The 24,208-nt window shown below is 38.3% G+C and overlaps 1 protein-coding gene across 4 annotated transcripts in view; it reads right to left on the bottom strand.

The window, feature by feature from the left end:
- NFKB1 (nuclear factor kappa B subunit 1) overlaps nucleotides 1-24,208 on the bottom strand; it is a 131,132-nt gene that overhangs the window by 51,948 nt on the left and 54,976 nt on the right. For all 4 annotated transcript variants that reach the window (XM_033214880.1, XM_033214881.1, XM_033214882.1 and 1 more), the window contains one exon: nucleotides 8,489-8,637. In XM_033214880.1, coding sequence (XP_033070771.1) covers nucleotides 8,489-8,637 — 149 coding nt within the window. The remainder of the gene's footprint in view (nucleotides 1-8,488; nucleotides 8,638-24,208) is intronic.

The raw sequence follows: 24,208 nt of genomic DNA, 5'->3' as shown, positions 1-24,208 counted from the left end.
GATTCCCTATTTATAAATGGTGCTGGGAAACTGGCTAGCCATAAAGAAGCTGAAACTGGATCCTTTCCTTACCCCTTATACGAAAATTAATTCAAGATGGATTAGAGACTTAAATGTTAGACCTAATACCATAAAAACCTAGAAGAAAATCTAGGTAGTACCATTCAGGACATAGGCATGGGCAAGGACTTCATGTCTAAAACACCAAAAGCAACGGCAGCAAAAGCCAAAATTGACAAATGGGATCTAATTAAACTAAAGAGCTTTTGCACAGCTAAAGAAACTACCATCAGAGTGAACAGGCAACCTACAGAATGGGAGAAAATTTTTGCAACCTACTCATCTGACAAAGGGCTAATATCCAGAATCTACAAAGAACTCAAACAATATACAAGAAAAAAACAAACAACCCCATCAAAAAGTGGGCAAAGGATATGAACAGACATTTCTCAAAAGAAGACATCCATACAGCCAACAGACACATGAAAAAATGCTCATCATCACTCGCCATCAGAGAAATGCAAATCAAAACCACAATGAGATACCATCTCACACCAGTTAGAATGGCAATCATCAAGAAGTCAGGAAACAACAGGTGTTGGAGAGGATGTGGAGAAATAGGAACACTTTTACACTGTTGGTGGGATTGTAAACTAGTTCAACCATTATGGAAAACAGTATGGCGATTCCTCAAGGATCTAGAACTAGATGTACCATATGACCCAGCCATCCCACTACTGGGTATATACCCAAAGGATTATAAATACTCTACTACAAAGACACATGCACACGTATGTTTATTGTGGCACTATTCACAATAGCAAAGACTTGGAATCAACCCAAATGTCCATCTGTGACAGACTGGATTAAGAAAATGTGGCACATATACACCATGGAATACTATGCAGCCATAAAAAAGGATGAGTTTGCGTCCTTTGTAGGGACATGGATGCAGCTGGAAACCATCATTCTTAGCAAACTATCACAAGAAGAGAAAACCAAACACCGCATGTTCTCACTCATAGGTGGGAACTGAACAATGAGATCACTTGGACTCGGGAAGGGGAACATCACACACTGGGGCCTATCAGGGGGAGGGGGGAGGAGGGAGGGATTGCTTCGGGGAGTTATACATGATATAAACGTCATGCACATGTACCCTAGAACTTAAAGTATAATAAAAAAAAAAAATGTGGCACATATACACCATGGAATACTACACAGCCATAAAAAAGGATGAGTTCATGTCCTTTATAGGGACATGGACGCAGCTGGAAACCACCATTCTCAGCAAACTATCGCAAGAACAGAAAACCAAATACTCCATGTTCTCACTCATAGGTAAGAAGTGAACAATGAGATCACTTGGACACAGGAAGGGGAACATCACACACCAGGTCCTATTGTGGGGAGGGGTGGGGGGAGGGTTAGCATTAGGAGATATATACCTAATATAAATGATGAGTTAATGGGTGCAGCACACCAACATGGCTCATGTATACACATGTAACAAACCTGCACGTTGTGCACATGTACTGTAGAACTTAAAGTATAGTAATAATAAAAAATAACCTAATACAATGGAAATGCTATATATTAAAAAAAGGAAAACATAAATCATAATTAGGACAAAAACTAATCAAAAATAGATCCAGAAGACAGAATTTGTACGCAAGTACATTGAATAGCTATTATATATTCCATATGATCAGAAAAAGAAGAAAGCATTGGTATGTTAAGGAGTAACATGGCAGATATGAAAAAAAAAACACCTGAAACAAACCTATAGAAATGAAAACTACAATGTCTAAGAAGAAAAAATACACTAGATAGAATTAAGAACATACTAGCCAGTATAGACAAAAATATTGGTGAATGTGCAGACACAATAATAAAACTATCCAAAATGAAACAGAGAAAAAAAGATTAAAAAAAAACCCAGATCATCAGTGAGCTGTGGGACAATTTCATATAGCAAAATATATGTGCAACTGGGGTTCCAGAAGAAGATGAAGAGGAGTGACAGAAAAAAATATTTGAAAAAATAATGTCCGAAAAGTTTTAAAACTTACTAAATATATAAACCCAGAGATCCAAGGATCTCAATGAACCCCAAGCTCAAGAAACACGACGGAAACTATGCTAATATACATAATCAAATTGCTTAAAATGAGTGAGGAAGAGAACATCTGAAAAGCTGCTAGAGAGAAAAAAAAACATATAGAGTAACAAAGATTAGATTGACAGGTGACTTCCTGGAAACAAGGCAAGTCAGAAGACAGTGGAACAACATAGTTTAAGGATGTGAAAGAATAATACTGTTAACGTATAATTATTTTTTTTGAGACAGAGTTTTTCTCTTGTGCAGGCTGGAGTGCAATGGCCTGCTCTTGGCTCACCGCAACCTCCGCCTCCTGGGTTCAAGTGATTCTCCTGCCTCAGCCTCTTGAGTAGCTGGGATTACAGGCATAAACCACCATGCCTGGCTAATTTTGTATTTTTAGTAGAGACGGGGTTTCTCCATGTTGGTCAGGTTGGTCTCAAACTCCTGACCTCACGTGATCCGCATGCCTCAGCCTCCCAAAGTGCTGGGATTACAGGCGTGAGCCACCGTGCCCGACCTGTCAACCTAAAATTCTATACTCTTCAAAATATCTTTGAAAAACAAAGATAAAATAAAAAACTGTGAAGACATACACCCAACTGAAAGAATTCATCAGTATCAGATCAGCAGTATAATAAAAGGAAGTGCCTCAGGCAGAAGAAAATGATACCAGATAGAAATCTTGACCTATGAAACAGAATGAAGAGCACTGCAAATGATAAATACGTGATTAAATATAAACACTTTTTTTTTTCTGATTTCAAAAGTTTCTTTAAAAGATAAGTGACTGTTTAAGGCACTTTTCAAAAGAAGACACACATGCCACCAACAAACATGGAAAAAAGCTCAACATCACTGATCACTAGAGAAATGCAAATTAAAACCACAATGAGATATGATCTCACACCTGTCAGAATGGCTTTTATTAAAAAGTCAAAAAAGATGCTGGCACGGCTGTGGAGAAGGGGGTACACTTATATACTGCTGGTGGGAGTGCAAATTAGTTCAACCATTGTGGAAAGCAGGGTAGTGATTTTTCTTTTTCTTTTTGCTCTTGTAAACTTGCTTAATTTATTTATTTTATTTTTTATTATACTTTAAGTTCTAGGGTACATGTGCACAATGTGCAGGTTTGTTACATATGTATATATGTGCCATGTTGGTGTGCTGCACCCATTAACTCATCATTTACATTAGGTATATCTCCTAATGCTATCCCTCCCCACCCCCGACCCCATGACAGGCCCCGGTGTGTGATATTCTTCACCCTGTGTCCAAGTGTCCTCCTTGTTCAATTCCCACCTATGAGTGAGAATATGCAGTGTTTGGTTTTCTGTCCTTGCAATACTTTGCAGAGAATGATGGTTTCCAGCTGCATCCATGTCCCTACAAAGGACATGAATGCATCCTTTTTTATGGCTGCACAGTATTCAATGGTGTATATGTGCCACATTTTCTTAATCTAGGCTGTCATTGATGGACATCTGAGTTGGTTCCAAGTCTTTGCTATTGTGAATAGTGCCGCAATAAACATACATGTACCTGTGTCTTTACAGCAGCATGATTTATAATCCTTTGGGTATATACCCAGTAATGGGATGGCTAGGTCAAATGGTATTTCTAGTTCTAGACCCTTGAGGAATCGCCATACTGTTTTCCACAATGGTTGAAGTCCCACCAACAGTGTAAAAGTGTTCCTATTTCTCCACATTCTCTCCAGTACCTGTTGTTTCCTGTCTTTTTAACGATCGCCATTCTAACTGGTGTGAGATGGTATCTCACTGTGGTTCTGATTTGCATTTCTCTTATGGCCAGTGATGATGAGTATTTTTGGCTGTATGAATGTCTTCTTTTGAGAACTGTCTGTTCATATCCTTTGCCCACTTTTTGATGGGGTTGTTTGATTTTTTTTTCTTTTAAATTTGTTTTAAGTTCTTTGTAGGTTCTGGATATTAGCCCTCTGTCAGATGGATAGATTGTAAAATTTTTCTCCCATTCTGTAGGTTGCCTGTTGACTCTGACGGTAGTTTCTTTTGCTGTGCAGAAGCTCCTTAGTTTAATTAGATCCCAATTGTCTATTTTGGCTTTTGTTGCCATTGCTTTTGGTGTTTTAGACATGAAGTCCTTGGCCATGCCTATGACCTGAATGTTATTGCCTGGGTTTTCTTCTAGGGTTTTTATGGTTTTAGGTCTAACATTTAAGTCTCTAATCCATCTTGAATTAATTTTTTATAAGGTGTAAGGAAGGAATCCAGTTTCAGCTTTCTACATATAGCTAGCCAGTCTTCTCAGCACCATTTATTAAACAGGGAATCCTTTCCCCATTTCTTGTTTTTCTCAGGTTTGTCAAAGATCAGATGGTTGTAGATGTATTGTATTATTTCTGAGGGCTCTGTTCTGTTCCATTGATCTATGTCTCTGTTTTGGTACCAGGACCATGCTGTTTTGGTTACTGTAGCCTTGTAGTACAGTTTGAAGTCAGGGTAGCATGATGCCTCCAGCTTTGTTCTTTTTGCTTAGGATCATCTACGCAATGTGGGCTCTGTTTTGATTCCATATGAACTTGAAAGTAGTTTTTTCCAATTCTGTGAAGAAAGTGATTGGTAGCTTAATGGAGATGGCATTGAATCTATAAATTACATTGGGCAGTATGGCCATTTTCACGATATTGATTCTTCCTGTCCACGAGCATGGAATGTCCTTCCATTTGTTTGTGTCCTCTTTTATTTCGTTGAGCAGTGGTTTGTAGTTCTCCTTGAAGAGGTCCTTCACATCCTTTGTAAGTTGGATTCCTAGGTATTTTATTCTCTTTGAAGCAATTGTGAATGGTAGTTCACTCATGATTTGGCTCTCTGTTTGTCTGTTATTGGTGTATAGGAATGCTTGTGATTTTTACACATTGATTTTGTAGCAGTGTGGTGATTTTTCAAAAAGCTAAAAACAGAACTACCATTTAACCCAGCAATCCCACTGTTGGGTATATACTCAAAGGAATATAAATCATTCTATCATAAAGACACATGCATGTGAAAGTTCACTGCAGCACTATCCATTATAGCAAAGACATGGAATCAACCTAAATTCCCCATCAATAATATAAAGAAAGAAAGAACATGTGGTACCATATGTACCACGGAATACTACGCAGCCATAAAAAAGAATAAGAGCATATCTTTTGCAGGAACATGGATGGAGCTAGAGGCCACTGTCCTTAGCAAACTCAGGCAGGAACAGAAAAGCAAATACTGCTTGTTCTCACTTGTAAGTGGGAGCTAAATGATGAGAACTCATGGACAAAGACGGGAGCAACAGACATTGAAGAAGGCCTTGTTTCTCCTCTGTATTTTTATATTTAAATATCCACTCCTAGTGCTTGCCAGTTGGTATATTATATATGTATTAATTGGAAAAAAAAATTCTACATCTCTAAATCAGAGCTGCCAGAAAGCAGAGAGGGTGTGGTGATTACTAGTGAGGGAACTGGTCTAAAGCAAAGTCAAAGAACACAGACATTTTCCATGGAATAAAAATGTCAAAGAACTAAAATACGTTGAAACAAATTGTTGATATTCAGGATTTAAAATAAAACACCAAACTAAGATTATTATTATTATTATTATTTTTACCAAGAAAGGCAGTAAAGGTTAATTATATAAATGAATAAAAAATAAAAAGACAAAATTAAAGATAATTTTAAAAAACAGGAAAATAACAAATTCCCTACATTACAGCAATCGAACTTATAATCAAGACTCGGTTATTTAAAACATGAATATTTATAACATAGATAAAATCCTTTTGAAAGTAGAAACTAAGTTTATTAAGAATTCATGCTGAGGGAAAGGTGAAGATAAACACTCCAAAGAAAGTAATTCCTTTGGTTTTGACAATTTAAAAGTTATTTATCTTCTTACTGCCATTTTTTAGGTATCTTTTTTTGTATGTTGGATTAGTGCCTTGCTTGCTCTTTGCCTAATCTGTATTATTGAAAACAGGTTATCTTAGCTTCATTTCTAGTATTGACAAGTCTAAGACATAATTTTGGCTATCTTCCTAAGTTTCTCTATGTGCTACTCTTATCTACAAGTCAGAACTAAATACTAATAATCAATGTCATACCATAAATATGTATGTGGCAAGTTTGCTCATGTTATTTCATAACATTACGTAATGTTAGTTCAGTCTAGAATTCTGGAGATGTAAACGGCCTAAACATAAGATTCTGTAGTGAAAACCTCTCATTTTATGAGGGAAGACATTAAGGTCCCCAAGAAGTCTTATAACTTGCCCCCAGTGCTCTGTTGAGAGCAACAGTACTGGGAATAAAATTCTGGTTTCCAGAATGCTAGCATGATGTTCTTTCTATATAAATGCAATAAGTTTTGACATTGAAAACCTTAAAAATGTATATACATAGAGAGATAGAAACGAATTATGAATAGTGTATTTTGTGAAACATTGTAAGCAAAAATTTCTCAGCTAAAAATCAAATTAGAAAGCGAGTACTGACTTTTCATAGAAAACGCTAAACACGTAAGACTACTGAGTCTATTGTAACTCTCAAGTGGCATCTTGATTAAATTTCTCACTGAAATTGTATAGGGTTAGAAAATCTCACCGCACTACAATCAGACATCATGATCAAACTCAGGAGCTGAGATGCTCAAAATGTTTGTTGAATGAATGAATGATGAGTTCTCCCAACTACTGAGCCCACACCCCACTGTACTACAAGAGAGTGAAAGAATCCCTCACTTTCCCTGGAGACAATTTACTTCTATTCCCTGTCTAAGGTCTCAAATTTAAATAACCATTAGTTCTTTCTAAAATCCTGAAAGATTACTAAAGCAAACCACAGAAACACCAAATTTGAGGTTTTATAATAATAAATATTAGTAGAAAACTTCATGTAAAATTTCCTCTAAAGGATACGATTATAATACAGATTAAACAAGACCAAAGAAAATAAACTTCAAACTGACAGAAGCCTACTGGAATAGATCTGCAGAAACACTAAGTGATCAATTAGTCTAAAACTGTGACAATTAGCCTGCATTTCAAAGCTCTCCTAGGTCAACCAGGAACTGGAAGTGTATTCCACAACTCATGATGAACAAACTGTGACATACAACAGGAAACACGCCAGTCTGTCAAGAGGATGTTGAAACAAGTTCATATAAAGCACATTTTAATTTTTCAAATCAATTTAAGCTTCTTCCTTCAATCTAGAGTCTTTTATTTCCTAACATCAAAAGAATCCGATTTTAGTGACTTAAAAGAAAGCTCTCTCTCTAGGTTTTTCACACTTAAATATTTTTACAGTCAAACAAAGAAATACCTAGGAACATGAAAGCACAACCTCCAAAATAACAACCAATTTGAAACTTGATCGGAATTCAAAGCCTGAAATGCAACCATCAGCTTAATTATGGTTGATTTAAACAATTCCTTTCTTTGAGTGAATAACCCAGATTAACTGGGATTTTAGCACAAACTATTTAAACCAGGATTAGAAAACCCTGAAAAATGTTTTCAAAAATTAAACAAAATTAAAAATTTCTTCTTTTGCATTTAAGGACTCCCAAAGAAAGACTTAAAACAACAATTTTTAGAATTATTGACTGCACATATCAGTTTGTATTGTTCGCTATACTATTACTCTGTGTGCTATTTTAGTGTATTAGAAAGATGAAAATTTCTGTTTTTTAGCACAATAAATATGTCTTATTTAAAAACTTAATTCTTTTGGATTGAAATTACTTCTATAAAACTTCAATCATTAAAAATTGCTTGTTTTATTTGATCAACCGTTAAATGAATATGTCATTTTTTATTTCCATTTCAAGCCTAACGAATGCCAAAATAAATTTGCATTCCTTGGCTTCTTATCTGTGCATACTTTCTAAGCAGCAGAGAGCTGAAATGATATTTATGCATTCACTTAAAGCCCTAAATAGTCACACTATAAATCCACTGAAGAAATCATCAAGAATGTAAAACTATCCATAAAGTGATGATTTCTGCTATAGTTAGGTTTCTTTAAATGTGTCCTTATCTTTATTTCTAGGAGAAAAAAAAAATTAAAAGTGGCACAAATACCTTGTAGGTCAAGTGACCACATATAAGTGATCATCCAAATTGAGCCACCTCTGAGAGTAGAAGACAGTGCTATAAACAATTAGGCCAGGTGAAAACTGGGCAGTCTCAGGCAAATCTAGACATGTGGTCACCTTACTTCTTGGAGTCCTAATGAAAGCACAAGTTTACAGTTTTTTGAGGCCATTTGAGGGTCTCAGAAAGGTCCCTAAGCCTGTTCATTCTAAGTTTCTGCATCCCGTATTCTATCTGTCCCTACCTTCAACAGCATCATATACCCCTACTTACCCGACCACCATGTCCTTAGGTCCAGCATTTACAGTGCAGATCCCATCCTCACAGTGTTTTCCCACCAGGCTGTGGGCATGCAGGTGGATATTTTTTCCATTTGTGACCAACTGAACAATAACCTTTGCTGGTCCCACATAGTTGCAGATCTATATAAGAAGCACATTTCAAAAGTCAGCACATCTGACTCTCCAGCAACATGGAAAAATGTTCATGATATGCCAGTAAGTACAAAAAGTACAATATAAAATTATTCATATATGTATATACATGATTACAGCCCTGTTTTTAAAAGTATGTGATGAACAAATGACAGGGTGGATGTAAATGAAAATGTTAATGGTGGTTGTTTTGTGTAGTGGGAAGATACACTCCAAGAAGCAGGCCACTTAAAATACAGTATGTATTGTGAAAGTTGGAGCAACACATCTTAGAGGATGCTGTGTTGTCATGAAGCCTCCTTTCCTATTAACCAAGAACATGCTTTCCTCTGCACCCTTATCAAAATTCTTGGTCACAAAAGCTGGGTAAATGATTGATGAGAAGGAAACTAGTGGTTGATGGGAATCAAAGGAAGAAGGGAGGTAAGCAGAAACAGTCCATCCTGACTCTGTGCCATGTGATTAGACAGAATCCTGCCCAGGGACCTGGTTCTGAAGTTTGGCTACAAACACTCAAGCATGAGGACTTGGCCTCCAGTCATCTCTTAGGATACCTGAGCCTTCAGTAGCCCTCTGCGACTTCTGATAATTGAGTTACATATGCTCAGGTCATAGTAAGTGTTTTCAGTTCAAAAAAGTGCACTTCTTAAGTACAAATCCTTAGATTTCACCCCTGTTTTGCTGTTGATAAAATTAGAGTTTTCTATTTAAAGTAATTTATTTTTTATTGGTATGTCTTTAAAATGACAATAGCAATAAAAAGGAAATAGCATGGAGATAACGACATTTGTAGCAAAAAACACTTATATACCCTTTCTTCTTATTAGTCACCTAGCCCCCTATAGTAGACCAGATTCCTTCCTTGAGAAAGTGCCAAGACTAAAGTCATACTAACGTAACAGAAAAGACCTTATTTTAACCCTCTTAAATCCTGTCAAGTCAGAACCCTGTGATAAATTCAGCTAAATACTTGGAAATGCATTATAATCTCCTCAAAAGATGAACTACCATCCTGGTTTGCCTGGGACTGAGGGGTTTTCTGGGACACAGGACTTTTGGAGCCAAAACCTAGATTAGTTGGTCACCGTATCTCCTTAGCTCATACTGTACTTTTTTTTTTTTTTTTTTTGAGATGCAGTCTCGCTCAGTCGCCCAGGCTGGAGTGCAGTGGCATGATCTCCGCTCACTGCAAGCTCTGCCTCCCGGTTTCATGCCATTCTCCTCCCTCAGCCTTCCAAGTAGCTGGGACTACAGGCGCCCACCACCACACCCAGCTAATTTTTTGCGTTTTTAGTAGAGACGGGGTTTCACCATGTTAGCCAGGATGGTCTTGATCTCCTGACCTCATGATCCGCCCGCCTTGGCCTCCCAAAGTGCTGGGATTACAGGCATAAGCCACCGCGCCCGACCCATACTGTACTTTTTAAAGGACTGCATAACCTAAACCCCAAATCTCTCAACTACACAGTAATTGGAAATGCATAAACCTATAAAAGCAGCCCACAGTTTGAAAGAAAGAGAGAGAGAAGAAAAAGAAAGGAAGGAAGGAGGAAAGGGAGGAAGGAAGGGTGGGAGGGAGGGAGGGAGGATGGGAATCACACCTAAAGATAACTCTTTGATGGAAGTCCTAATGATGTAAACTTGAGGAAGACCCTAAACCTGCCAATAATACTTCTTGGAAAGAGACAATCCTTTTCAACTAGCCTACTTCTACTATAAACTTCATTAAATGGATTCATATTTTATTGAAGCAGGGATTTGGTAGGATTTTCTTAGTAGGGACTTTTCCCCAACCCAATATTTCATCCAAGAGTCGAAGGCTGATCAGAGTTGGCATTACTCCCCAGAGTTTGCAGGGAGAGAAGCTTCACTTGTCAACAAAGGATAGACTCCCCTACAATCAATTGTGCAGCTCCACCTCAAAGCCTCTATGCATGTACTTGGCTAAAACTGCTGCAAAGTTCTGCTTCTAAACCTTCTAAACTCCTTCTCAAAGAGCCGGGCTCCCAGAGTAAGCCAACCACAAACAGGGTTTCTAATTAAATTTGATCTTGACCACCTCAAAGCACAAAAAATTTCTTAAACAGGTATAACATTTAAAAACACTCTGGGTATAAAGCTAATTATGAATTCAGTGGTTTCCCTTTAACAAGGAGAAAGTCTCTGCCCTTAAATGTGGGACAGGGAATGAGAAGTTCTGGGTTTGCTCCAAAGCTGACTGCTGTCCCTAGATACTCCCTACAGATTGCTGATGCCAGTTGTGTTTCTTGGTGTTGACATCTGAAATCAGTCTTTGTTATGATATATCCCACAGGGGCTTCTTCAGCAATAAATCAAGAGTGAAATAACACGAAATAAACCATGCAATTACACTTTTAAGTGACACCAGCACAGGACTGCAAGAGAGCAAGGCATGAGGTAATGCTTCACTTGGGTGAAATCGGGTAGGCTTTCCACTTAAACAGGACACCAGAAGGAATCCATAATTAAAGCCCAATTGCGTCAGATAACTGGGCCCTTCGATGTTACCATTATGAGGGAATTAGTCTCTGGTACTGAAGGAAAGAGGTCTGAGGTATCCTCAAAAAGTACTCATGTATTTTTCATACTACTACTTCATGACTGAAGGGTGGCAAGAATGAGGAACTGGGTAGTCCCTGAGGTAAAGGAACTGAACATGCTGCCAGTGACTCATGTGCTGCTAGATCCATTTGAAAGAGTCCAAGTCAGCATCGCATCATCTGGTTTTCACAGAGACCACAGGGCAACGGACAGGGAGCCCCCTGGGTTTTGTGGACTTTCCAAAATACTGACTACTGACAGTTTTCAGAAGAAAACTGAAGTATGACAAGAGAAAATAGTGATACTATTTGTAAGGTATATGGCACATGAAGACACTGGCACTCTAACATGGGGGAGACCATACTTCATAGGATGCCATGATGACAGACCACTGTTTGCAATCGATTCAGAAATTCATTTGCTCTACGGAGATCTTAGTTCCTTTTATTCAGTCTTCCTTTTACTTCTTTTACTCCTTTGAAAGTTAAGTTTAAAGAGAGCAACTGTGTCTGTTTGGTTTTTTTCAAAGAGTCTGAACATCGCAGGCTCTTATTAAGAGTTAAGCTTCCCAGCTGGACGTGGTGGCTCATGTGTGTAATCCCAGCACTTTGGGAGGCCGAGATGGGTGGATCACCTGAGGTCGGGAGTGTGAGACCAGCCTGGTCCACATGATGAAACCCTGTTTCTACTAAAAACACAAAATGTTAGCCAGGTGTGGTGGTGTGTACCTGTAATCCCAGCTATTCGGGAGGCTGAGGCAGGAGAATCACTTGAACCCAGGATGTGGAGGTTGCAGTGGGCCAAGATAGAGACACTGCCCCTCCAGCCTGGGTGACAGAGCAAGATTCTGTCTCAAAAAAAAAAAAAAAAAAAAAAGAGTTAAGCTTTCAATTAAAGCCAAGGAGACCAAGGTGATAAAACTGAGTAATCAGCTACCCAGGGACACTGTAAGAGCATGGACTTTAGGGACATACTAGCTGGGCTTGAAGATAGTTCCCCATTTCCTGGTTGTGTGACTTTGGGCACTGCTCAGTTTCCCCATCTGTAAAAGGGAGATAATAATAGTATCTCAAAGGGTTGCTGTGAGGACTAAATACATTAATGCATGTAAAGCCTTTACAACAATGCCCAGCAAATAACAGTAGTTTAAAAGCATTAACTTGTCTTATTATTAATTTATTACTGTAAGGTACTCTTCCACCTAGAGATTTTTAAACAATATGATCGTCCTGAGATTATTATTATCTTATCTAAAAGCAGGTGGCTGGAATAAATGACTGATTTAGGTCACTTCTATTTCTAGGGTAAATCCTTTTTTGCATGCCATATTTTATTGGGCTTTGTTAATTTTCCAGTAGTAATTATGTTATTATAGTAACAGCTATCATTCTTGGAGATACCCAGGACTTCTTGGCATTCTTGATGAAATTTAAGACTTTATTCCAGGAGCTTTATGACTCAATACCTACTGATGACCACACACTGGATCTGCTTTTTGAATAAGCCATAGAAACAATGGGTCTCAGATAATACCAATCTCAGTCAAATTACCTCTTTTTATTTAAAAGAATTTTGTCACATTGGGATAAAGTACGTGCTGGTTCTTCAAAGGTGGTTACAGGACACAGTCTAGAATTTTCTAGGAATCAGGAAAATGTCCACTTTGCTCTTGGGGTAAATTCGGCCAAATCACTTTGGCAGAATATAGAGTTAACATGAATGTAAGAGGTGACACATGAAGTAGTTCTTTTCTGCTTAGCTTTTCTTGTGAAGTGATTGATGATGATGATGATGATGATGATGGTAATGAAGAAGAGGAGGGGAAAAATACAAAATTTTCAAACGGAAATCTATCCTGACTTTACATGTGAACCTCGCTTTGTCCTCTACTGCACTAAGCAGCAGAACAATGTGGTAAAGTCTAGGAAGTCTGAAGCTAGGCTGCCCGGCTCAAGACCGACTGTTACCACTTAGCTGTGTCAATGGGGGAAGATGGTTAACATCTCTGGATTTCAGTTTCTCTGTCTTTAAAGTTAAAAGGAATAATACACTTGATTTCATAGGTTTTTTTAAGGATTAAATGAGTTAATGCAGTGCTTGGCACTTAATGGGATTAGCAATCCCAAATACAAATCCTCTCTCCCACCTAGGTAATACCTCACTAATAACCAAAATTTGTCTATTTATTCAGTGAGTATTTAAAGCCCCTCCTAGGCTCCACACAGCGCAGTAAATTAGGGGATGAAGCGATGCATGGTGAATGCAGAACAGACACAATCTCTGTTCTTGTGGAGAGTTAAAGAATGGGACTGACACTAATCGAATAATCTCACAAATAAATGTAAAAGTGTAACTGAGAAGAGCTTACACAGGAGATACATAAAAAGCATTTGACCAGGTCAGGAGGTCAGGGAAAGCTTCCTGAGGGAGTACTGAGGGTGGAGATTGAAAGAAGGCTAGGAGTATAACCAGGCAAGGGTGTGGGTGAGGCCAAGGGGTTTAGAGAGTCTTCCTGGCAGGAAAAACAGCACATGCAAAGGCTCTGTGCTATAGTCCTACTCAGGACCTCCTTGGACCTACCCATTACCACGTCTCAGGATTTTCTTCAAGCGGACAACTCCCGCGTGGTTCCTCTGCTTCCCTATCGAGAAGTACCCATTCTTCAAGAGGAAGACCTAAACCTGAATCTTCCATGACACCCTCCTCCCCACTTTAGCCCACAAGGTTCCACTACTGCCTCCTTTTTTTGAAATTTGACTGGAAGGAACAAGGCAGGAAAACCATATGCAACCTAACGCAGTATGAAGACAGGGTTCAGTAATTAAACGATTACTGTCATACTTCTCTTGCTTGTTAAATTCCCAAAGCCGATACAGCTATACTTCCTAACTTACTGTGTTTTATGGAACATGCTAACTCAGATAATCCCCACAACAGCCCTGTGGGGTCAGAGGTAATACCCCATTCCACAGCTAGAGGAATCGGGGCTCAGAAGATAAGGTAGGTTGCCATGGTTCCCATAAATGGAGCAATCAGGCAATCCTTGAGCTTGGGTCTGTCCTCCTCCACAAACTATTCACATTTCCCATTTTTCTGTGCTACCATGTGACATGATCATTTGTTCTTGTGTGTGTGTGCAGTCTCCTCAGTGTTTCATAGCTCTACTCTGCCTAGACAGTGTTGGTAGATGACACTTATTTGTAAACACCTTGTATGTTTGGCTTTGCTGGTATGTGTTGTGAGAAGAGAGATCTCATGAATGGTTATAAGAAGTGGTAGAGGTGTACTTGTCCCCTTGTAAGGCTCCTTATAAAATCATGTCACAGACATGAAACCATGCATTCATTCTTTTCTGTGAGGTTGCAAGGCAGATTATCAGGCACACACAAAAAAAAAGGAAAGAAAGAAAGAAAAAGAACACTATTTTAATAATATTTCTCCTCTCAGGGATGAAAAACAGTCAGGCTTTATTGTTTACTACTTGTTGAGCAACGAGGGCAACCAGGAAGGACAGAATGACCTTTACCAAATAAGACAGTACAGAATTATGTCCAACACGGTTTCTGGCATAAAAAGATGCTTAGTAAAGTTCATCTCTTTCTCTGTTATGCAGGACATTTCAAATCGATCCAGTCTGTGATCCAACACCAGCTTTTCCCCCTCCTAGCTCTGTGGCCTTACACAAATTAGATAACATCTCTGAGTCTTAAACTCCACATCTACCCAAAGGGCCAATCACATGACTTCAGAGGGCTGTCGCAAGAACTACGCAGTGCCTGGAACATGGTAGGTACTATTAAAGTGTCAGTTTCTTTCCTTCTCTATTATTTGTAAAGACCCTTGGGCCTCTGAAAGGCCCTGTAAGGGAGGCAGAGTAGATCTATTACCCCTATTTTGCAGATAAGAAAACAGAAGTTCAAACAGATTGAGTAACAAAGTGACATAATCCAAAGTCATACAGCCAAGACACAGAGGACCCTGGAATTCATTATGAGTCTTCTGAATATAAATGTGGTATTCTCAGTAAGGTAGGGGACGGCATGAAAAAAATCTTCTTTGACCCACTGTTGACGGCATGTTTTTTTTTTTTTTTTCTTTTTCTGGTAGTACTCATGGATGTACATTGATTCACTGACATTCTTTCACCTGTTTCGTGCCCCTTTGAATGACCAACAGCATATATGGCTCATATCAGGCTGGGAGTAGAAGAGCAAACTGCCATTTGACATAATAAATAAGCTAAGAAGTTCTCGTGAATTACACAGAGACGATGAATAAAATCTCTATGTATAACTTTTCTCTGAAAGTTTTATCTTTTCCCTCATACTTTGACTCAGGGTTTCCTTTTTTATTTTAATTTTCAGTTTTACCACATCAGATATAGCTGCTTACAAATTATGCTTCTTTTGAGAAAGAAGTAACACACTATTGCTAATTCCAAGAATTGCTGGGAACTTGGACCTCAACAGGTGTCACTAAATCATCAGCAAATTACCAATAAATCTTTACATTTGCATGGCCTAATCATTCATCATTGCAAAAGAACATGGGAAGAGCAGATAGTTTGTAATTTGTGAATGCATTGTCTTATAAATGTTCACATATAAGTCTTTTTTTTTTTTTTGCCAGTTGGGTGGATTTTTAAACAAAAAATAATATATACAATACTGGTATTCTAGTGCCATTTCTTTCCTGTATCTCTTTTTCTCTTTCTTTCTTTTTCCTTCTTTCTCTCTCTCTCTTTTTTTTTTTTTTTGAGGGGGGACAGGGTCTTGCTCTGTCATTCAGGCTGGAGTACAGTGGTATGATCATGGCTCACTGAAGACTCAACCTCCTGGGCTCAAGCAATCTTCCTGCCTCAGCCTCCTAGGTAGCTAGGACTACAGGTGCATGCCACCACACCTGTTTAAATTTTGTTTTTCTTTTTCATAGAGACAGAGTCTTGCTATGTTGCCCAGGCTGGCCTTGAACTCCTGGCCTCAAGGGATCTTCCCACCTAAGCCTCTGAAATTGCTAGGTTTACGGGCATGAGCCACTGTGTCTAGCCTCTTTTCTATATTTCTTACCCTCTTTACTACACTACATGTGTTCTCAAATTCGTCTTTAAAGTATAATATATATAATATTAATTCAAATCTTCAAAAAATATCCTCTATCTGATCACCTCTCACTACCTTCACTGCTACTCCCTTGGTTTCCAGCCACCATCATCTGTCTCCTAAGCTTTGCTCCTATGTTTCCTCTGTGTGTCCTGTCTCCCCATGGCTTATTTTCCTGAGTGATCCTGTTCAAGTCATGTCATGCCATGTCTTATCACTCCTTCACTCAAAACCCTCCCAAAGTGAAAGCTGTTAAAGCTGAGTGATTAGTGCAAGGGGGTTCATTATACTATTCTGTGTTTGTATACGATTAAATTTTTCTATGTTAAGAAGTTAAAACAAAATCCTTGAATATTTCTCCATATTAAAAGACAAAATCATTATAATGGCTTACAAGGCCCTAGGCGATTTGACCATCTCATGTCCTCTCTGTCCTTTGTCTTCTTACTTCTATGCAGCCACATCAGTTTCTCATTGTTCTTGAACTTGCCAGGTGAGCAATCTTAGCTTTTGCATTTCCTATGTCTTCTGCCTAGAACACTCTTTCCAGGGACATCTGTATACCTGTATATTTCTTACCAGCTTTCAGGCTTTACATAATTGCCATCTCTCAAGGTGGCCTTCACTGACCACTCTACCCCTACCAAAACTTTTACCCCCAAATCCCTTGTTTCTTTCTCTGCTTAATTTTTCTCTATATATTAATTACCATCTAATAACTACACATTTCATGTATTTTGATTACTGCCTCTCTTCTCCATTAGGATGGAGGCTCAGAGTAGGGAAGCTGGGTGTGGTAGTGTGCACCTGTAGTTCCAGCTACTTGGAAGACTGAGGTAGGAGTGTCCTTTGAGCCCAGAAATTCAAGGCTGCATTGGGCTACGATCACACCACTACACTACAGCATGGGCAACAGGGTGAGACCCTGTCTCTTAAAAAAATGAAATAAAAACACTGAGGATATTGATTTACTCTCTGTTGTATCCTCAGTGCTTGAAATAATGCTTGTCATATTGTGGGCATTCAATAATTAATACATTAATGAATGCATAATTAATTAAGACATGATAAAATGTTATTTATGGAAGGCAATTACTAAAATATAAAGAGTTGGGTTAGGTGACGGGTGGTGGGTAAGGAGTGGAGATAACTGTATTTTTGTTGTTGCTGTTAATTTGTCTTTTAAAAAATGGCTAATGGACTACTATGCAGAAATAAAAAAGAACAAGATCATGTCCTTTGCAGGGACATGGATGGAGCTGGAGGTCATTATCCTTAGCAAACTAACATGAGAGCAGAAAACCCATTATTACAGATACTGCATATTCTCACTCATAAGTGGGAGGTAAATGATGAGAATACATTGCTACATAGAGGGAAACCACACACTCTGGGGCCTATCAAAGGGTGGAGGGTGGGAGGACAGAGAGGATCAGGAAAAAGAACTAACAGATACTAAGCTTAATACCTGAGTGATGAAATAATCAGTACAACAACCCCCCACGACACACGTCTACCTACGTAACAAACCTGCACATCCTGCACATAAAATTAAAACTTAAAAGTAAAAAAAAAAAAAAGGCTAGATACCAATGTAGCATCTCAATAGTCTATTTAAATTAGAATATGATTATTACACACCAGAGCAGAACACTGGTCTAAGTTGGAGGCAGGGTTTCTGGCTGGGGGCTCTGGTTGCTGCACTGGCCCTACAGTATCTGGTAAAAGGGATCTAACCACTAAGAGGTATGAATTCTGCCAGCTGTGAGAAAGTGAAGGGAGAGCAACTCTTGAATAATCATCCTTGGAAAACTAGGGCAGCAGTTCTTCCCTCAAATTCCAAAACACCCCCTTGTACTTCTCTCTTCCCACCCTAACTGCTGTTGCCCATTAGGCATTCTCTCTTGTACTGATGAGTCTTGGCACCAGACTCAAATATTTCCTCTATGCCTCATTTTGTTATTTCCCTCAGAGATCCAGGATTTGCATTACTGGTCCATTTCAATTTCACTGTCTGTTATTCCTCAAATGAGAGGGCCCTTCTTTGATATTCACTGTGGTGATGGATAGGAGCAACCACCCTACAGGACTTTATCAGGGGTAGTCCTGATAGTAGTGCAGGGGTACCCCTCCAAGATCTCAAACTAGTGGAGTATCTTTCAATAAAGAGCAACAGGCTTTGGAGTAAGACACAGCTGGCTCTGAATCTGGGCTCCCATGATCATCTGGCGGACTCTGGGAGGGTTACTTAACTTTTTTACTTGTTTTCTCATTTGTAAAATGTGAATACAAATATATAATCTCTAAATTTTCATGAGGATTAAAGGAGGTAAAGTGTCTAGTACAGTTTTTACTATATCAAAAGCTCAAAACAAATGACAGCAATTCTTATTTCTCTCTTCCTACCTTAAGCAGATATCTGCAGCTGAGATTCTCTCTGACTGTAATGAGAAGGTAGAAGTCATTGCATGCAAGTTCCTCACTCTCTCTCCTCCTTACTGTTACTGAGGCTCAAAACATCCCTGCTACTTCACATATCCTCTCCTAATTCAGAGAAACATGTTTGTTCCCTTTTCCAGGGCTAACCATTCTGTTTTTACCCTTAATGTTTATTCCTAATCTTCTTGAATTACCCTTCTCTTTCTCTCTCCAAAGGATTCTTCGCTTGTCTACAGATGTGCACTGCTTTTCTTCCTTATTCTAAAAAAAAGCCCCTTCTAGATAATGATGACAACCATAAAGGTTAACATCTATTGAAAACTATGGGCCGGGCATGACACCAAGAAATATTGAACGATTCTTTCATTTGATCTTCTCTACAATCCAATCAGAAAGGTTCTTAAGAGGAACTTATACCTGTTTGAATGTCATTCTATTTCTCCCTACCAAGTACGTAAGAAAATCTCTAATTACTAATGCTGAACCACCACCACTTAATCTGAGGTCCTTTGCAAATGTAAGTAATCCCCTGATCTGTCAAGTGAAAAAGTACGTAAAGGTCATGACAGATTCCATGTTTCCGAACCCACTAGCCATTTCTTATTCCTCACCCCTACTTGACCTCTTTGAGAATGGGATATGTCACCATTCCCTCCTTGAAAGTCTCCCCCAACTCCCCATTTCACTGGCTGCTTTTGCTAAGGCACTCTTCCTCCTCCTCAAAGAGATGTTTCAGCAGAGATTGATGCTCGGTCCATTTCTCACCTTTATTGTGATCACTCCCTTGACATTCTTATCAAGTCTCCTGGATTGAACTGTCTACTCCAAGCAGATGACGGCTGAATTGAAATCTCATGTTCTCATCTTCTTTTTAAGCATGTGCAACCTTTCCAGCTGTTTGTAGGGTATCTTCCTGTCCATAATACCTTTACAGCTCAATGTGCGCAAGACTGAACTAATCACCTTTCTTCTCAAAGCTACTCCAACTCCTGCAAATGGAAATACAAATGCCGCCTTCTAAAAAATTGCAGCAAAAGCCTCTTTTCATCTTGGATTCCTCTCTGTCTCTTGTCTTTTATGTTTAACCAGTTGCCAAATTTCAGCTGAGTACCACCCTTTCTCAGTTTATCCCTTTCTTCCCTTTCTTCCATTCTCATTCCTTAGTTTATCTATCTTAGCTTGAACTCTTAGTTTAGCTCATGAAGAATCCCTGCAATTCTTCCAACTAGTGACTCTGGGCCTTTCCCTTCCAATATGTATTAGCAGACTGCTACCTGATTTGTAATCCTAAAGCACAATGCTGCTGATAATTTCTCATTCCTATATAAAATTTCTATTGCCTACCCATTTTCTAAAAACATAGTTTAAATTCTTGTATGATTTGGCCTTATCTAATATCTCCAGCCTTATTACCACCCTTACCTTCCATGTGCTCTTCATTCCAGCAAATTATTTACTATTCTCCATTTGATCTCAGAGATTTCTACTTTTGAGCCTTTGCTGCTGATTTTTCTGCGGTGCTGTTTTCTCTAGTTAGATCTATGCTTTCATACATCTCTCCCTTGAATCCTTCTGTAATCATCCCAACTAGCTGACTCTTAGAAATTTATCTTTACATTAGAGCAATTAGGTCATTTATTCTTTCATTCAAAAATTATCTTGTTCAACAAGTCCTATATGACAGCCACAGGTGCTGGTTATGCAGTGGTGATTCAGGAATTTAAGGGCATATCTTAGTCTCTCTATTAAATGGATGGTTTCCTGAGGACAAAGGCACTATTTAATTTTCTGTTTTTCCAACCCCTAGAACAGAACCAGTGCCTACTTAATCAATATTTGTTAAAAGAGCTAGTGAATAAATAAATCATTGTCTCCAGGCTATACTGAAAAAGGAGGGAGCAGAAAAGTGGTGTTCCCAGGCAACTTTAGGAAAGGCTGAGGACAGTGGGGCCCAATAGGCTATCCAACTGTTGAATGGTTACTGTCCTAGGACAGGGTTCATCTCCCTAATCTAACTCTGAGGGATCCCTGAGGAGTTTCCGCAAAGTCCTAGCAAAAGTTGAGTATATGAAGTCGATTAACTTTTGGAATTTTACTAACTCCACTGCTTGAAACCACAGTTAGGAACACCTAACCCTGACAATATTCTTATTTCTAAAGAGGATTATTTTTTGAAGCCCTTGTATTCCCTTACACTTTTCCACTTCGAAAAACAATTTTCATTTACAGAGACACTGGCTGCAGAGATGCTAAAACATCTTAAATGTTTATAAATTCACCTCTCAAGTATTAATAGAATTCGACCTCGAGACACAGTTTTCCTATTGTGGGGGGGCTTGGCCAAGGAGGCAGACAATCGCCAAGGGTTGGTTCTAGGTAAAACTAGAAGTGAGACTGAGAGGAGATGCACTGCCCTGGCTGCAGGCCCTGTGTGATCTCACATTCACCACCAGCAGTGAGACTCCGCAAGGCAGCTGCATGAGGAGGGCTTTCCCCACCAGTGTCCTAGAGACATGCTGCCACTCCCACTGGGACACAGCCTTAACTTGGCAGCGTCAGTTTATGCTTCTGAGTCACTGAAAAATATCCCAGGAGTGCAAAAATAGGAAACATTAAACTCCCCAAAGTTGTAATTTAAGTATGATTCTGTTTGGAGAAAACAGCAGGGATGACAGCACAGTTTACAGAGAGTCTGAATAAACTGTGCTTAATATAAATGTCTCAAAATTCAAGAATTTTGAGAATGTTCAAAATTTTCATTTTGGTATAATGTAAGAATGTTCTCTATTATACCAAATACATTTGTGTAAGGCACATCTTTTCCCAAATGTGGCATATTAAGCTTACCTTTCTCAAATATTTTTTAACTTCTTATGTATTTATTTACAGGCCTAGCCTGAAGTCTGCAAATTTTCAGATAAAAACATTTGGGTTAATTTTTAGTGCTGCAGTAGGTGGCCAGAGTTCTAGTCACCAGGTACTGCTATGATACTGCATGAGTCACCTAACCTCTTTGGCCCTCTTAATTCTTCATTTGCAGAATCACTAGATAATGTCTCACTCATTTTCCAGCTCTAAAATTCTATGATTCCTAGTCATATGCATAGGACACAAAAGACAACATCCAAAGATCACATTTTCAAACTACAAAAAAAAGTTTACCATCACAGAATTTCTGAGTTGGAAAGAACCTTATAGGTAAACTTAATTTTAAAATTGTCAACATTTTAAATACATTTCACCACAGTTACAAACTGAGAAAACATACAATCAACACTCAAATTACCTGTTGCAATGGGACCTCTGATAGCATGGAAAATCAAAATTTAGAGACAAAGAAAAAACCTTCATGTTAGGCAAAGATTTCAACTTTTGTCATTAAAACTGCGACTGAATACCCAAAGTGTTTACTTTCAGTAAATCCAAGGAGGGCCCTGCCCTGGGTAGTTAAGTCCTGATAAGAATCTGTCTGTTCTGAGGATATGTCAGAAATGCTTCAATTACATAAGTAGGGAGAGAAAAAAAGACACACAAACAAAGATACACTGAGAAATTTTAATCTAAAGGTTTTTTTAAAAATCCTTATAAATAACATAAAAATAATTAGAGTAATTAGAACACATTAGATATGATCGAAGTGTGTCCAAAACAAAAATTCTAGGTTTCTCATTTATTCATTGAAAATAGAGATTATTAATGTAAATATTTAACATTCTTTTAAAATGATTTTACAGTCTTTTAACACATTGCTTCTGACTCAGATTTAATTTAAAATAATTAAGAATATCTCTGACTCTGTGACACCCAAATTTACTTGGGATTGCATATCACTGATTTCTTATATCTTAAAGGTATACAATCACCCTCATGACGTATTTTTCTTGCTTAGAAAATCTATTTTATCACCTTCACTGAAACCCAGTGGCTAGAGAAGAAATTAAGTTCTTAATAATTGAAAATACTTAGAGACATCATTCTGTGTAGAATTTCCTTTGTACTACAGTAAATACAGCTGCCCTGTACAAGAATTTGGACCTTGTTGGGAAGAAGCCAATTAACTGTCCCTTTCTTCAAAAGGAAAGTACATAAGATAAAGAGCATTTCAGCTATTCTATTGTGATTTCCTGTGGAAAGCCCCTACTAAATTAAGAGAATTACAAGTGAGTAGAACTGGGAAATTTTCTTTGATTTCTTGGTGCTACTTTACTGGTCATTTTACACTCTAGATGCTAACAGGGCAAAAAAGAACACGATCTAAGTGTCAGACTGAGGTTAACCAAAATATTGTACCATCTATGTACTATGATGTAAACAAAAGTAGGAAGGGGGGAAACACCAAAATTTCTCACAAGTTCTAGGATCAGTCAGTAATTTGGAAAAATGGTAGTACTTTAAACCTGCAAAAAAACCCTTTAATGTCATAGCTTTATATTGTTCAGCCTGTATAAACCAACTAAAACACAAAGTATATGAAATAAGTCATACATTCTACAGCTTGGATAAAGTAGTGTGTAAGCTATTAATTTCTATTATTTTGGGGGATCTGTCAGAAAACTGTAATTGTCCTATAACCAAATTTTGATTATCCCTTGTTACAGATTTATCATTTATTAAGTAAACATCTTTCTAAGGGCATACAAATAAAAAAGAAAAAAAATTACTTATTACAAAGGGTCTTAATAAAAGTTAGCTTCCCTGCCCTGCAGTCTTTCTGGTCATTTTTGAACCAATTCAGTGACAATGAGCTCACTTTGTCCTGAGGAGATACATTCCACCCTCAGGCAGCCCTGATTGTCAGCAGCAACTGAAACCTCTATCTCCTGGGGCTTCCATTCACTGCTCCTTATTTCATCCTCTTGTGACAACAGGACACATTTAATCCTTTTGTCTCCATCACAGCCATTCATATATTTGAAGACAACCAAATCCTCCAGGCTATAAATCTCTCAGGGTCAGTAACTGACTCCCCATTTGAGGGAAATTTGAGTTCTGTCACTATTCTGCTCTGAAGACACTCAAGTTGGTTTCTATTTCTCTACAAATGTGGTGCCCAGCAGTATTTATTACACTGTATTCCTGGTGTGGCCTTTCATCACAGAGTGTAAATGAGATCACCACTTCCTTGGTCTTATGTATCATGTTTCCATCAATGCAGACTGATGAGGAATTACTTGTTTGGTAGTCACATCGCATTGCTGGTTCATGTTGATTCTGTTATTAACTAAAACTCCTAGATCTCTTTGCATGCACTGCTGCTAAATCATCTCTCTTCCACCCTGTACTTGTAATTTGTTTTCTGCACGCATTTATATCTTTTCAGTATAATTGCTGAAGAATTGGGTCCATTGTCCCAGCTTTCAAAATTAATTTGAATTCAAATTGTTTGTTGTCTACCACTTCATGTCACCTGCAAATTTAATAAGAACCTTCTAGGGCTGTATCCAGGACACTGATAAAAT

The sequence above is a fragment of the Trachypithecus francoisi genome, unplaced genomic scaffold (genome assembly GCF_009764315.1).
Source record: "Trachypithecus francoisi isolate TF-2019V2 unplaced genomic scaffold, Tfra_2.0 Lachesis_group1, whole genome shotgun sequence".
NCBI lineage: Eukaryota > Metazoa > Chordata > Mammalia > Primates > Cercopithecidae > Trachypithecus > Trachypithecus francoisi.
Note: the sequence above shows the minus strand (reverse complement) of the source record. Positions and strands in the feature narration are given on the sequence as shown.